General features: G+C 41.6%; 2 protein-coding genes across 3 annotated transcripts; both read left to right on the top strand.

Annotated features, from left to right (window-relative positions):
* The first annotated feature begins 1,345 nt into the window (after nt 1-1,345).
* Nucleotides 1,346-6,413, top strand: smg8 (SMG8, nonsense mediated mRNA decay factor). Its single transcript, XM_022762499.1, has 5 exons — nt 1,346-1,969; nt 2,361-3,264; nt 3,651-3,796; nt 4,290-5,174; nt 5,565-6,413. The coding sequence occupies exons 1-5, from the start codon at nt 1,346-1,348 to the stop codon at nt 5,775-5,777; spliced, it is 2,772 nt and encodes a 923-aa protein (XP_022618220.1). The 3' UTR covers nt 5,778-6,413.
* Nucleotides 6,414-8,598: 2,185 nt separating this feature from the next.
* On the top strand, nt 8,599-12,557 carry kcnj15 (potassium voltage-gated channel subfamily J member 15). Of its 2 annotated transcripts, none has more exons than XM_022762749.1 (2): nt 8,599-8,863; nt 10,173-12,557. In XM_022762749.1, exon 2 carries the CDS (start codon nt 10,234-10,236, stop codon nt 11,254-11,256), a length of 1,023 nt encoding a protein of 340 aa, XP_022618470.1. In that variant the 5' UTR covers nt 8,599-8,863; nt 10,173-10,233; the 3' UTR covers nt 11,257-12,557. The 2 variants fall into 2 exon arrangements, with proteins under 2 accessions (XP_022618470.1, XP_022618471.1); XM_022762750.1 differs by lacking the exon at nt 8,599-8,863 and adding an exon at nt 9,140-9,257.
* The last annotated feature ends 345 nt before the right edge of the window (nt 12,558-12,902 follow it).

Raw genomic sequence — 12,902 nt, 5'->3', positions numbered from 1 at the left:
GTCCCCATTCAGAGCCGAGCGGGAGCGCGCACCGCGTTATCGGGGATTTCGGATAATCAGTGGGCGCTGACGTCAGAGAGAACGCAACGGTTTACATTACATTTAGTTCATGAACGCGCACGCCGCCTCTTGTCGTCTGACGTCTGAGACCTTATTGTAGACATTATGAGGGTGGCTTTATTAATTTAAATTTTGAGGGCTACATTTCACATCCACATACGCAAATTCTCTACGTGCGCACCAAAAACAAATTCTCCTACTCTATTTGAGCCATATGAAGAACTACAAAAGTGATGTCTTGATACACAGAGTTAACTATTAACTAACTATTATAACTAATTATTTTCATTATTTTCTGTTTATCATTATTCATCATTTGTATCTTAAAGTAATTAAATGTAAAACATATGATGAGCTAAAATATGATATAGGCTATTCTTATAGAATAAAACCGTCAACCATTAATGAACAAAAATTGCCTCCAACTTGAGCAATTTCAATTGCTAAATGATACCTATACATAAATGTATCAGAATGCATACCAGTAACAAGATTTTAATATATATAACATTGTCAAAATAAGAACACTTCATTTAACTTCCGAACATTAAATAAACTCATCTTAAGACCCTTAATGACTTACACCCTTATATAGAGTTTGTGTAAGAAGGGCTGCAGGTGGTTGGCTACCAAAAAATGTTATTAACTATGGTGAGATCCAAAGACGCAGAGTACAGAAAGCTATATAAGTAAAAGTGATAATAGCAAAATTTTAAATGCATAAACGTAGATATTTAACGGTTTATCCAGTGTTTTGACAATAATCTGAAACTTGACTGCACTCCTATTAATTTTATTTCCATGTGTCTTTTATGAAGCAAAGAAATAAAAGGGATAAATAGTAATAGTAAATAAAAAGTAAATTATAAAAAGAAAGGTATACAAACCACATTATAAACCATCATTATATGAACAGATGGCAGTATTAGCCTATATAATCCCTCCCTTCTTCTTCTAATTATTATTATTGTTGTTGTCGTTCTTGGTTGCTATGCTATATATAGTAATAATTTGTTCGAATTGTAGGCTACTGATTTTATTAATTAATTTAACTTTAGGGCTACCTTTGGCTGATAATACTTATGTACCGAATTTAATTTTGTAATATTTTTTGTGGAATTGCTAATTTTACTTAAAAAAAAAAAAAAAACTCCTTTCTCCAGTCGATGAGAAAGTACATGTAACAAACACGGGAACGGTGAAACAGATGTTGTATCTACTCGGACATATTGTTACGAACCCGGAAAGGGGTGCGTCGTTGTTTTTATTCCCCTAACTTCTCAACATGAAGGAAGCAAATATGGCTGTCCCTGTGAGTATCGGGGCTCTGCTTCAGTCAGACTTCCTGGAGGACGCTGCTTACCGGGACGACGGCCTGTGTGTTGTCGGTATTTTCGGAAAAAGCAACATGCAGCCCGGGCCGCTGAAGGAGTCTCTTATCAACACTCTGGCAGACAAACATATCTTCTCGCTGTTCGGCGGACCGCAGGGCGGCGGCACCGCAGACAGCCACATCCAGGCTTTCTACAACCAGGAGAACCGGGTGCTGTACCTGGTGCTCTCCTCTGTCTGCGACAGCCGGCAGCTGCTGCAAGCCTGCCAGTCTCTGAGCGCCGGCACCGGCCACTCTGACTCCCATGACTTCTGGAAAGGCCTCGACAGACAGCACTGCCTCCACCTGCTCTACATGTTCTCCGTCTGCCATGTTCTCTTGCTCGTCCATCCCAACCAGACCTTCGATGTGACCTACGACCGGCTCTTCAGAGCCCTGGACGCCCTGCGACAGAAGGTGCTGCCTCTGATCCGAGCTGCCATCAAAGACTGTCCAGTGTCCAAGGAGTGGAAGGTGAACTGCCGGCCCTGCCCTCCGCGCCTGCTCTTCGTCTTCCAGATGAACGGCACTCTGAAGGTCTTCTTTTTAATTAAGTCCATTTGTTGAACTTAATTACTAGCAGCTGTGCATATTTCTTACAGGGACAAGTAAAAAACCTGTCGCCAAAGCATTCAATTTTCTCAGGGCCCCAACAGTCAGGAGGCCTGAAGCCCACAGATTCAGTGTTCAATTACTACACATTAATCTGATTAATTATATCATAGGAATCATTGTAATGATAAAGTAAATAATTCTAGGAGATATTATCCCTCCTTTGTCATCATACTTAGAATATATAAAAAATATAAATCTATATCACTGCCATTCTATAGTATTAAAAAGGTCTGAAATTTTGTTGGAGGTACACAATAGTCAAGTGAGTTTTATATAAATTTAAATGACACCTCTATTGTTTGTTATTCCAAAGGTTTCTGCAAACGGCTCAGAGTCAGGAGGGAATCCAGACAAACCCAAAAAGCACTCTCCCAGGAGGAGGCTGCAGCATGCCCTGGAGGACCAAATTTATCGCATCTTCCGTAAAAGCAGAGTCCTTACCAACCAAAGCAGCAACTGCTTGTTCACCGTGCCCGCCAACCAGGCATTTGTGTATGTGATACCAACAGCAGACGAGGACCCTGTAGGTGCCTTGCTTGGTCAGCTGCGGTCCAACTGCATCTTGTGTGACCAAGACTCCACCACGTCGGTGTCAGGACCGAGGCGTTACCAGCAGATGCGACGCTCGGCTCGGCAGTCTATCTGCAGTGGAGATTCAGGCAGCATGTCGATGGGCGCTCAGCTGGTGGACTGCAGCTTGAAGGAATTCCTCTGGCAGCATGTAGAGCTGGTGCTGACCAAGAAAGGCTTTGATGATAGTGTCGGCCGCAACCCACAGCCTTCGCACTTCGAATTGCCAACCTACTCCAAATGGGTCCAGGTCGCCTCCAGACTCCACCAAGTCCTAATTAGCAACACAGATGAAGAAATAGCTGAGCTAGCCTCGAAAGTGCAAAGCCAGCTGAAGGTTTTGGAGGGTTTTCTTGACGCTGACACCAAGTTCTCTGAGAACAGGTGTCAGAAAGCTCTGCCACTAGCTCACAGCGCTTACCAGTCCAACCTTCCTCATAACTACACCACTACAGTGCACAAAAACCAGCTGGCGCAAGCTCTGCGGGTGTATAGCCAGCATGCTCGTGGCGTGGCTTTTCAGCGCTACGCACTGCAGCTTCATGAGGACTGTTACAAGTTCTGGAGTAACGGCCACCAGCTGTGTGAGGAGCGAAGCCTGACTGACCAGCACTGTGTTCACAAGTTCCACCTACTACCTCAGCCAGGTGAACACTCTCTTCCACTTTATTTTCCTCTGCTACAGTGCATCGGGGCTAATAAGGACAGACATTGGTGAAGATAATATATAGGGTATAAAATAATAATAATTATCTGCACACTGGAATCTCCTGTGTAGTTTACATTAACAGTGACATTTCAGCCAGCTTTGGCTAGACATGCACTAAGTGAAACAACGAAATCAGAAACGTTTGGTTAACTGTGGGTGTAACACTCTGCTGGATAGTTTAACATCTTCTACAAAAATATACAGACAGTTCTGTGTGTGTTAATGTAAATGCATTTCTATATGTGTATATTTATATACATTTGAAAGTAATTAGGATAGAAACCAACAACACAAATGCATGAAATCTAATTCTAATTTCTGCAGGAGAGAAGCCAGACATGGATCGCAACCCACCCATCCTAAACCACAACAGCAGGGGGCGCTCCACCAGCTCCTGTAACTGTGGCAGGAAACAGGCTCCTCGGGAGGATCCGTTTGACATCCAGGCTGCCAATTATGACTTTTACCAGGTTTGGATTCGCACTACAATCTCTCGACCACAGTTGAGCAGCTTCTCTCAGTTGGTTGCCAAACGTCACACACATAGATCTGAATTTAATAGTGCCATAAAGGAAATCCTTTTCCTCATTGATTTGCAACATTGCCCGCACTGGCAGTGCAACCTGAGACATGAAAGGATAGGTTCATATTTTATCTTAAAACAATACTGTGTACGTTAAATGAGTTATTAGTCGTTATAATTATTCACTCTGTCCATTCTGACCGCAAAAAGATCCCTTCCCATTTGGTGTCCGCTGTCTGAATCAAATGGTTATGTTCCAAAGTTGCAGTCCTTTTAGTTCCAATTTCGGTCTTTTTGCTTCAACAGATGTAGTAGTTTCTTGCTAAGCCACAGTGCAGGGATAGTAACACAATATTCTCACATTGCCCAAGTCTACCTCAGATATTAGTTTTTCCTCGTCTTTGCTACACATGTTCTTTAACTCTCCTCTTCCTGAATAGATGCTGGAGGAGAAATGCTGTGGGAAGCTGGAGAGGATTGAGTTTCCAGTGTTCCAGCCCAGCACTCCTGACCCAGCCCCAGCCTGCAACCAAGCTCAGCGACTCCCATCCGAGGCTTCAGGGTCTGGTGAGGCAGAGAGGCTGAAGGAGCCGAGCACTGCCCAGAGCCATACACCCGGAGACACCAGCCTCAGCCTGGCTCTCAGTCTGGGCCAGTCCACGGACAGTCTGGGTCCCTACGCTGATGGAGATGGCACGGACACCCAAGTCCAGCAAAAGAGACCAAGCCTCGTAGATCGCCAGCCATCCACTGTGGAGTATCTCCCTGGTATGATGCACTCTGGCTGCCCCAAGGGCCTGCTACCCAAGTTCTCCAGCTGGTCACTGGTCAAACTGGGCCCAGCAAAGTCATACAACTGCCACACCGGTCTGGAACAGCCAGGCTTCCTCCCCGGCTCCTCCTTCCTCTTACCATGGGACTTGGTGATCCGCTCTCGGTCAGAGGAGGATACCGGCCTGACGGAGCCTTTGGACGGAGGCACCTCCTCATGGCCAGCCCCCAACAAGACCCTGGTGGGAAAGCGGGGCAGCACGGGAGGGCTCGGTAGGAGTCGCAGGAGAGATGATATGGCTCGTGCATTTGTGGGCTTTGAGTATGAAGACAGCAGGGGAAGACGTTTCATTAGCTCTGGGCCTGATAAGATAGTGAAGGTGCTGGGGCCAGGGGGCGCCAAAGATCCCGCCACCAGGGTGCTAAACACCGATATGCCACTGTACATCCCTTCTCCTTCCCAGGGCCGTGGCCTGAAGCCTCACTACGCCCAGCTGGCTCGCCTTTTTATCGTGGTGCCTGACGCTCCGCTAGAGGTTACCCTCAACCCACAGGTAAACAGACTCCACTTCACTTCCAAGACACCCAGGGCTTTGTCCAGGACAGTGTACAAGCTACTATAGTTGTATTCTGAGCGGATGATCAGAATTTTGTCTTAAAACCAGTCAAGCAGAATATTTTGTGGTGCAGTGGTTTGCACTTGTCGCCTCACAGCAAGTAGGTTCTGGGTTCAAACCTGGGGCCTGGGGCCTTTCTGTGTGGAGTTTGCATGGAAGGTGGTCTCAAACTTTTGGACCTCATTGTATATCTGCACTCCCTGTGAGATTAAACTCATCTTTCACATGTCTGGTAGCAATATTCAACATTTAGTTTGACTAGAGATGCATGAATGTATTTTTATTAATAAATATGTCATATTAATCCTTTCAATATTGTATTTTCAGGTACAGCCTGGTCCTCCTCCCTGCCCAGTTTTCCATCCAGAGCAGACAGATTTAGTGTTGCCGCCTGATGGTCTTTGGGTGCTGCGGTTCCCTTATTCATATGCAACAGATCGCGGGACCTGTTACCCACCCAAAGAAAACCAACCCCTCAACAACTACAAGGTGCTGCGAGGCATCCTGAGGGCCACCACTGCTAACCCTCCCCCACAATGACCTCACCTTCTTGAACCTTATTTATTTACACCTCCTCATATAGGCTGAGGTTGTTTTTGTTTTTTTTGTTTCGCTGTACATGGCAGGGTCTGTCAGTGACATTCTCCCCAAGGGTCTCAGAAACTAATGTCTGGATTGTCATTAAAGGAGCTTTGGTGTTCGTGGTCTGCGGAGATTTTGTCCTATTGATTTTGAGGACCTTATGACCTTCCCTTTTAAAGCATAATTCAAATCGTTCAGCTTTACTGAACAATTTTATGCTTCCCAGAGGAAGAACCCACTTATGGCACTTGGGAACAATTATGACCATCTCATCATCATGATAATTTCACTTCAGTCCAGCTTGACCTTAACTTGAGTCAGTCATGTGTTATCATTTATGTAGGTGTGTTTTTGTTACATTTTACAGGGTGACGTCTGATTAACAAAAGTCAGCAGCAGCGAACTCAGTATACATTAAAGCACAGGTTAAGGTGAAGTGTCAATAATTAGGCTGAACTAAAGTGTATTCTGCTGTATCTGAATATTACCACAACACACTCAAGACTCTACTGCAACATTGATCACTGCTTACATACCTAGACAGACATATCCAAAACACTGGATACCTCCTTGAGTGTAAAATGTTCTTGATTTTTGTAAATAAAAATAACTATTGGTCATTCTGTTTTATTCATGTTATGAGTGATATCTGCTAGGTGATGTGGAGGTAAACACTAATGTGAATAAAGTATAAACTATCGATCTAATTAGTTACTTTAAGGAAATCATTATCGTTATTATTAACTGTGATCAGATGATGAAATCACACACTCTGATCTATACTTTAAGTCATAAATGGCATTCTCCGTTTTGTTCACTAGGTGGGGTTGGGCTACTTCATTTTGGATAAACCAGTTCATCGTCCCTTGATGGAGACAAGTAACCAATTTTGAAGTTAAGACCAAAGTTAAACCTGTGTCTCCCAACAAAAAGACGAGACTGTTTTAATAATCTTTGAGGTCAGACATATTCTTTCAATGGACAGATGAGAGAGAGGCATAAACATGTTTACAATTCAGTACAGTTTGTAATCTCCACCCTATCACCCTGGTGCTGGCTTCATTACACTGGCTTTGTGTCAAAATCAAGATTGAATCCAAAATCCTTCTAATTAATTGTAAAACTACATGTATTTGTACAGTTTTATAATTGAAGGTTTTTGGAATAACTTTGGAAAGTTCACTCCAGAGCAACAGAACAAATCATAAAACAGTTTTCACAGCCTGAGTAGTAGTAGTAGTGTGTGAAGTATGTTTTCTTCCTGTCTCTCCATTTGATCTCCATTTCTCCATTACTGAAAACACAGTTACTCTAGGGTGTAACAACAACAAGGAACATGGAAATCAACTGGTGATCTCATGCCTTAGTAACACACGCACACACACTCATACACATCCAGCTTCCAGGAATGAGGGTAATAACAATGAGGTTAATAACAAAGCTAAGGCGTGTGACTCAAGGTCATAGCGTTTAACAACCAGCAGTCAAGACTTAAAGAAACATTCAACATATACTGTATCATAACAGTTTAAAATTGTTCACTGTGTGATTTGTCCACTTAAACTGCAACTTCATTTTCACTCAGCACTTATACCACTTCCATTACTTTTCAGTTTGAACTGCTCCTACCACCTACACATCAGCTCACACTCAACTGACTTTTGGACAGAAGTTATCTGCTCTCAGCTCTTTTACTTCATACAACCTTTCAAATTCCTTTCACCTTCTACACCTCACATGATACTTCAGCTGCTTTCACACTTTCACTTGAGTCAACACTGCAACTCCTTTTATTACGCGCGTTTCAAATGACACATCTTTTTACATTTTATTTTACACCAACCTCTTCCAGGATTTAACTTCAAGTGAACTGCAACTAATCTCAACCTCACAGTTCAACTTATTTACAAGTGTAAACCATAGTCAAACTTTTAGTGCGGACACAAGCAATTTTCTTTGTCTTTTTGTTGTAATATGGCCAAAATATTTTTGTTTTGGCATGTTTCCTCCATTTGTATTGATTGTGTGGTTTTGGCGCAGTTTGGAAAACATGTATAATGTATCTGTGATCCAATGGCCACAAGAGGTCACTAGTCTGTAATTGTCTGTCACTGACAGCTAGTATCAATTTGTCTGACAATGCCTGAAGTTTGCAGTATAAGGTCGTGTTCAGACCGTCAACAGCCCCCTGTGTTGTTTCAACATAGGTCTGAATCCCCACTTACACTTCAACTGCTTTCAGAGCTTACACTTTGGTTGACACTTCAACTCCTTTCACTGGATACAGAGCTTGATTTTATTTCTAATAATTTATTTCATTTTAAAATTGCTTCAAGTTGTGTTCTCTGTTAATGAGATTTACTTCAACTGACACTTCCAGCTCCTTTTATTACTTAAACTATTATTACAGCTTCTTTCAGTGCTTGCACTTCAACTCCTTTCAGTTTTTAAACTTCAACTGACTGTTAAATTTCAATTTTTGCTACCACATCAACTTCTTTCAGTGTTTCACTTCAACTTCAGCTATTTCTGTCAACCACAGACATTACAAAAACTCCAAAGACTCATTATGTTAAAACTAGCCTTGTCTGGTTTTCAGTTAGACCAGAATTCAGTCTGACCACCTTTTATTTGTAGTGACACCAAAAGTGCCCAAGAATTCCAAGTGCCCTTCAGAGAACTGTCAGGCACTGGAAGCAGTAAATCTGGGTGTGTGTAAAGCAACAACAACCATAAAAGGCTCAAAAACAAACTTCAAGTGTTCAGGGTTGCTGTTCGCACATGTGTACAGGTAGGAGAGGCGGAGGAATGAAAGCCAACCCACATGTAGATCAGAGTTTACAGCTCGGCTTTGTCTCTCATCTCTGTTCTCACCTGAATACCTCTGTGCCAAAGTTCAGCGCTCACAACTCGGGACAATAGGAGAAAGAAGACACTGAACTAGATGTTCTCTGGCAGCTTCATCTTACAGATTGTGTGTGACCCTGAGACAACTGAACACAAACACCCGTAACTATTCAACAAGCTCAACAGCACAACGGGATGTGAGTATGAGTATGAGTATAATACACTCAGATTTATCAACCGATCAATCATTATTTAAAGTGTCCTCTCGAGCTCCTGCAATGGTTTACTGCGAGATTAACTTTCAACTTTGTCATTGTATTAACTGTGAGAAGTAACAGCCGTCTGTGACAGCAGGATGTTATGCAGACACTGACACTCACTCACTGACACTGTTTTTTCCATATATTGAATTTTGTGAAATATTTTTTTATTCATTAAGTCTGTCATTTTTTTTATTTTTGAAGATCATCATTTAATTTTTGTGTTGAATGTATTTTTTGTCCCCTTCGGAAGACAAATCTTGATCAACTTTAAAGGAACATACCAAAGTTTTTTCATGTTTTAGCTCATGCTCACATTTCCCAAGTGCTGGTATTTTACTGGAGCATTTCTATTTTGTGAAAATTTGGGTGACGGAAGGCTTGTCTGAATTTCTGGAAAGAGCAGGGAAGGGTCTTGGAAGTTTTCCAAATAGTTGTATATTTAATTGTTTGCTTTTCATGTGAGATTTACTATAAAAAAGATTGAATAATTACATCATAACTGTTCTGTCAGAAACATGCCTTTTTGTGTTTAATGGATCATAAAGTTGGACTTATGCAGAGGTCTCATGTCTCTGTTACAGGGTTTATTTTCTAGCAGATAGTTATAAAGCATTTCATCAAATTTTCTATAATTGCAGAATAAAAGTAATAAGACCGCTTTGCACTGTTTTACCAGTACCATCTAAATGTTTCATGAAAAAACAGAAGGAAAAGGAAATGTAGTGGGCAATGGAAATCCAATTGGAAACAGTAAGCTCTGTCCAAAGGTAAACAATGAGATTTAACATGTTAATTTATGAACTGCACAGGCACTTGTTGGTGGACCTTGTTACAGCTTGACAGACCCCTGCTGTTTCCCCCTGTTTCTGGTCTTTATGCTAAGCTAAGCTAAGCAGCTTCTGGCGATAGCTTTATATCGAATGGACCCATATGAGAGTTATATTAATCCTCTCATCTAACTCTCAGCAAGAAGGTTAATAAGTTAATAAGTGTACTAGTGTACCACAGTAACCATGACACTGCAACTGGCAGGACAAGTTGAGCAGCACATATTATATTCCATCCATCCCCATTGTACTGAGGTGTAGGCAGAATACTTACTGACAGATATCTCTAAAACCAAATACATCAGCATGGCTAGACACCAGAGAAAATTTGTTTTTTGTTTTGTAATTTGGATGACACTGAAATTAATATAGCTCCAGGTGAGATAATAATCATATCTTTTCTGTTTTTGTGTTAGTCCTTCCCCTGGCAATGCAAAACTAAGAAGACACTGTCAGTTTTAATTGACCCAGAGCAACATGACCAACAGGAAGGCAGAGGTCAAGCGAAGGATTGTGTCCAAGGACGGCCACAACAATGTTCGGATTGACAACGTGGAGGGCATGGTCAAGCTGTACCTGCATGACATCTGGACCACTGTGGTGGACATGAAATGGCGCTACAAACTCACTCTGTTTGCTTCTACATTTGTCATGACTTGGTTCCTCTTTGGGGTCATCTTTTACTTCATTGGCATGGGCAACGGAGACTTTGAGGGTGGTTTGAATTCGAACCACACGCCCTGTCTAATGAACGTGGAGACACTCACTGGAGCCTTCCTCTTCTCTCTGGAGTCACAGACCACCATTGGCTATGGTTTTCGTTATATTTCTGAGGAATGTCCTCTGGCTATCTTCACCCTGGTGGCTCAGCTCGTCATCACCGGCCTGGCTGAGATCTTTGTCACTGGTGCCTTTCTAGCCAAACTTGCTCGGCCCAAGAAGCGGGCAGAGACCATCAAGTTCAGCCAGTTGGCAGTGATCTGCTGGCGCCAGGGAAAGCTGTGTCTGATGGTGAGAGTGGCTAACATGAGGAAGAGCCTTTTGATCCAGTGCCAGCTAACAGGAAAGCTCCTCCACTCAAATGTGACACAGGAAGGCGAGAAGACACAAGTCCACCAGACCTCTGTTGATTTTCAGATGGACTCCAGTGGAGAGTGCCCTTTCCTCATCCTCCCGCTCACCTTCTACCACGTTCTGGACGATCACAGCCCACTGGTAGGACTGAACGCAGAAAACCTTCACACCCGAGAGTTTGAGCTGCTGGTCACCCTCAATGCCACAATGGAGTCGACGGCAGCCACGTGTCAGAGCCGCACATCTTACATTCCCCAGGAGATCCTCTGGGGTTACGAGTTCAAGCCGGTGCTGTTCAGCACCACTGGTGGCCGCTATGTGGCAGATTTCAACTTTTTTGACAAGGTACAAGTGAGCAACGATGCAGCCCTCCTCAGAAACAACACAGAGAAGCTAAAAATTGAGGAGGACTATAAAAAAGAATAGAGGATAAATGTGGTACTATACTGTATTGTGCCTGTTACTCTCACGGCTATGAGCCCTAATTCAAACACACATTATTTGAATATTGTTGTAAAATATCATATAAAAACTGATTTGGTCCTGTTTCTCATAACAATACTTGTTTTTGTAAATCAAATTTTCCAGCAGACTAGAAAACCTGATATGAAAATATAATTTCTCTGCACATTTTATTTCGTCTTTTAATCATTCTGATGTCTTTTTTAAAATATTAATTTCAAAGTTTTAATCTCATGAAGTATACCAGAATTGTTCTTAATTATTGGTTGGATAACGAGGGTTGATGACCCCAAAGAAAATTAATGAGACTGGGTTTTAGTGGAGGGTTTTAGTGTTCCCAAATTGTAAATGCTTCAGGGCTTTTTTAAATAATAATTTAATTTTTCTTTAGATCCTGTGTTCCATCACGCTTATTTACCTTTTTGCAAAGAGTTAGATGAGAAGATTGATACCACTTGTATGCAAAATGTGAAGCTACAGCAATTATCACTGGAAACAGTAACACGTTATATCTTGTTTTTGTCCATTATGTGCAAAACTTGAAGAGTAAAAATGACAACTTGTTGGTTTTACGAGTGGTGTTTAGCTTAGCTTAGCTTAGCTTAGCAGAATGTGGGCTTTTGCAATGTTGCTAATATTCATAATGCTCAGTAGTTGTTGGTCAGGAAATATCTAAATAACATATACACACATATACAGTGTAATGTAATTAATAAGACAGATTTGATGGAAGGTGTATTTTTCACTTTTGACAAACTTATAGGCTAGCAGTTTCCCCCTGTTTCCAGTGTTTGTGCTAAGCTATGCTAATGCACAGAAATGAAGCTGATATCAAGCTGCTCATCTGGACGTGTGTGACACTGAACAAGCATTATTCCCAAAACATCAGACTGCTCCTTTAAAAATACTGATGGTCAGAACTTCTGGAAGCTTCAGTCCAGAAACATATGGCCGCCTGTAGTTTCAGTCTTTTAGGTGGATTTCTAATTTTAAAACATAAAGCATCTCTCTGCCTGGAGAAGATAAATATGAGAATATGTTAGTGCCTGTTACACACTGACAGGTGCTTCACTGTTACTGAATTTGTAATTAATCTTGTAAATCAGATGTAAGCATTGTTATGTGTCACTCAGTTCGGACAGATGAGTCTTATGAGGGTATAATGGTGATACACGGGGGTATATAATACAGAGGCTAATATAAATAATTACTGTTTGGTAATTACTGTTTGGTTTGTAAATAAATGTGTCTTTATTCAGTAAAAATAACAGTGTTGTGTTCATTTTTGTGAAAACTGAATTGAATGTTGAATTGAAGTTAATAATGACTCTATGTAGGAACAGTGAATGGTGGAAAGTAACTAACTACATTTACCCAAATACTGTAAGTATAGTTTTGATGTATCACATTTTATGCAGCTTCTACTTCCACTCAGTTCAGACACAAGTGTTGTACTTGTTGATCCAGTTTATCTGACTCCTACTTCAAGATTTTTATGACAATAATGTATCTGTAATTCAGTAATGTAATATATAACTGCATAACACTCTGGGGCCATTCTGCATGAAGAGTACTTTCTCTTTTGATACTTTAAGTACATTTTGTTGCTG

This window comes from Seriola dumerili, unplaced genomic scaffold (assembly GCF_002260705.1).
Source record: "Seriola dumerili isolate Sdu_G_001 unplaced genomic scaffold, Sdu_1.0 BDQW01000449.1, whole genome shotgun sequence".
Classification (NCBI taxonomy): domain Eukaryota; kingdom Metazoa; phylum Chordata; class Actinopteri; order Carangiformes; family Carangidae; genus Seriola; species Seriola dumerili.
This window is presented reverse-complemented; position numbering and strand designations above follow the sequence as displayed.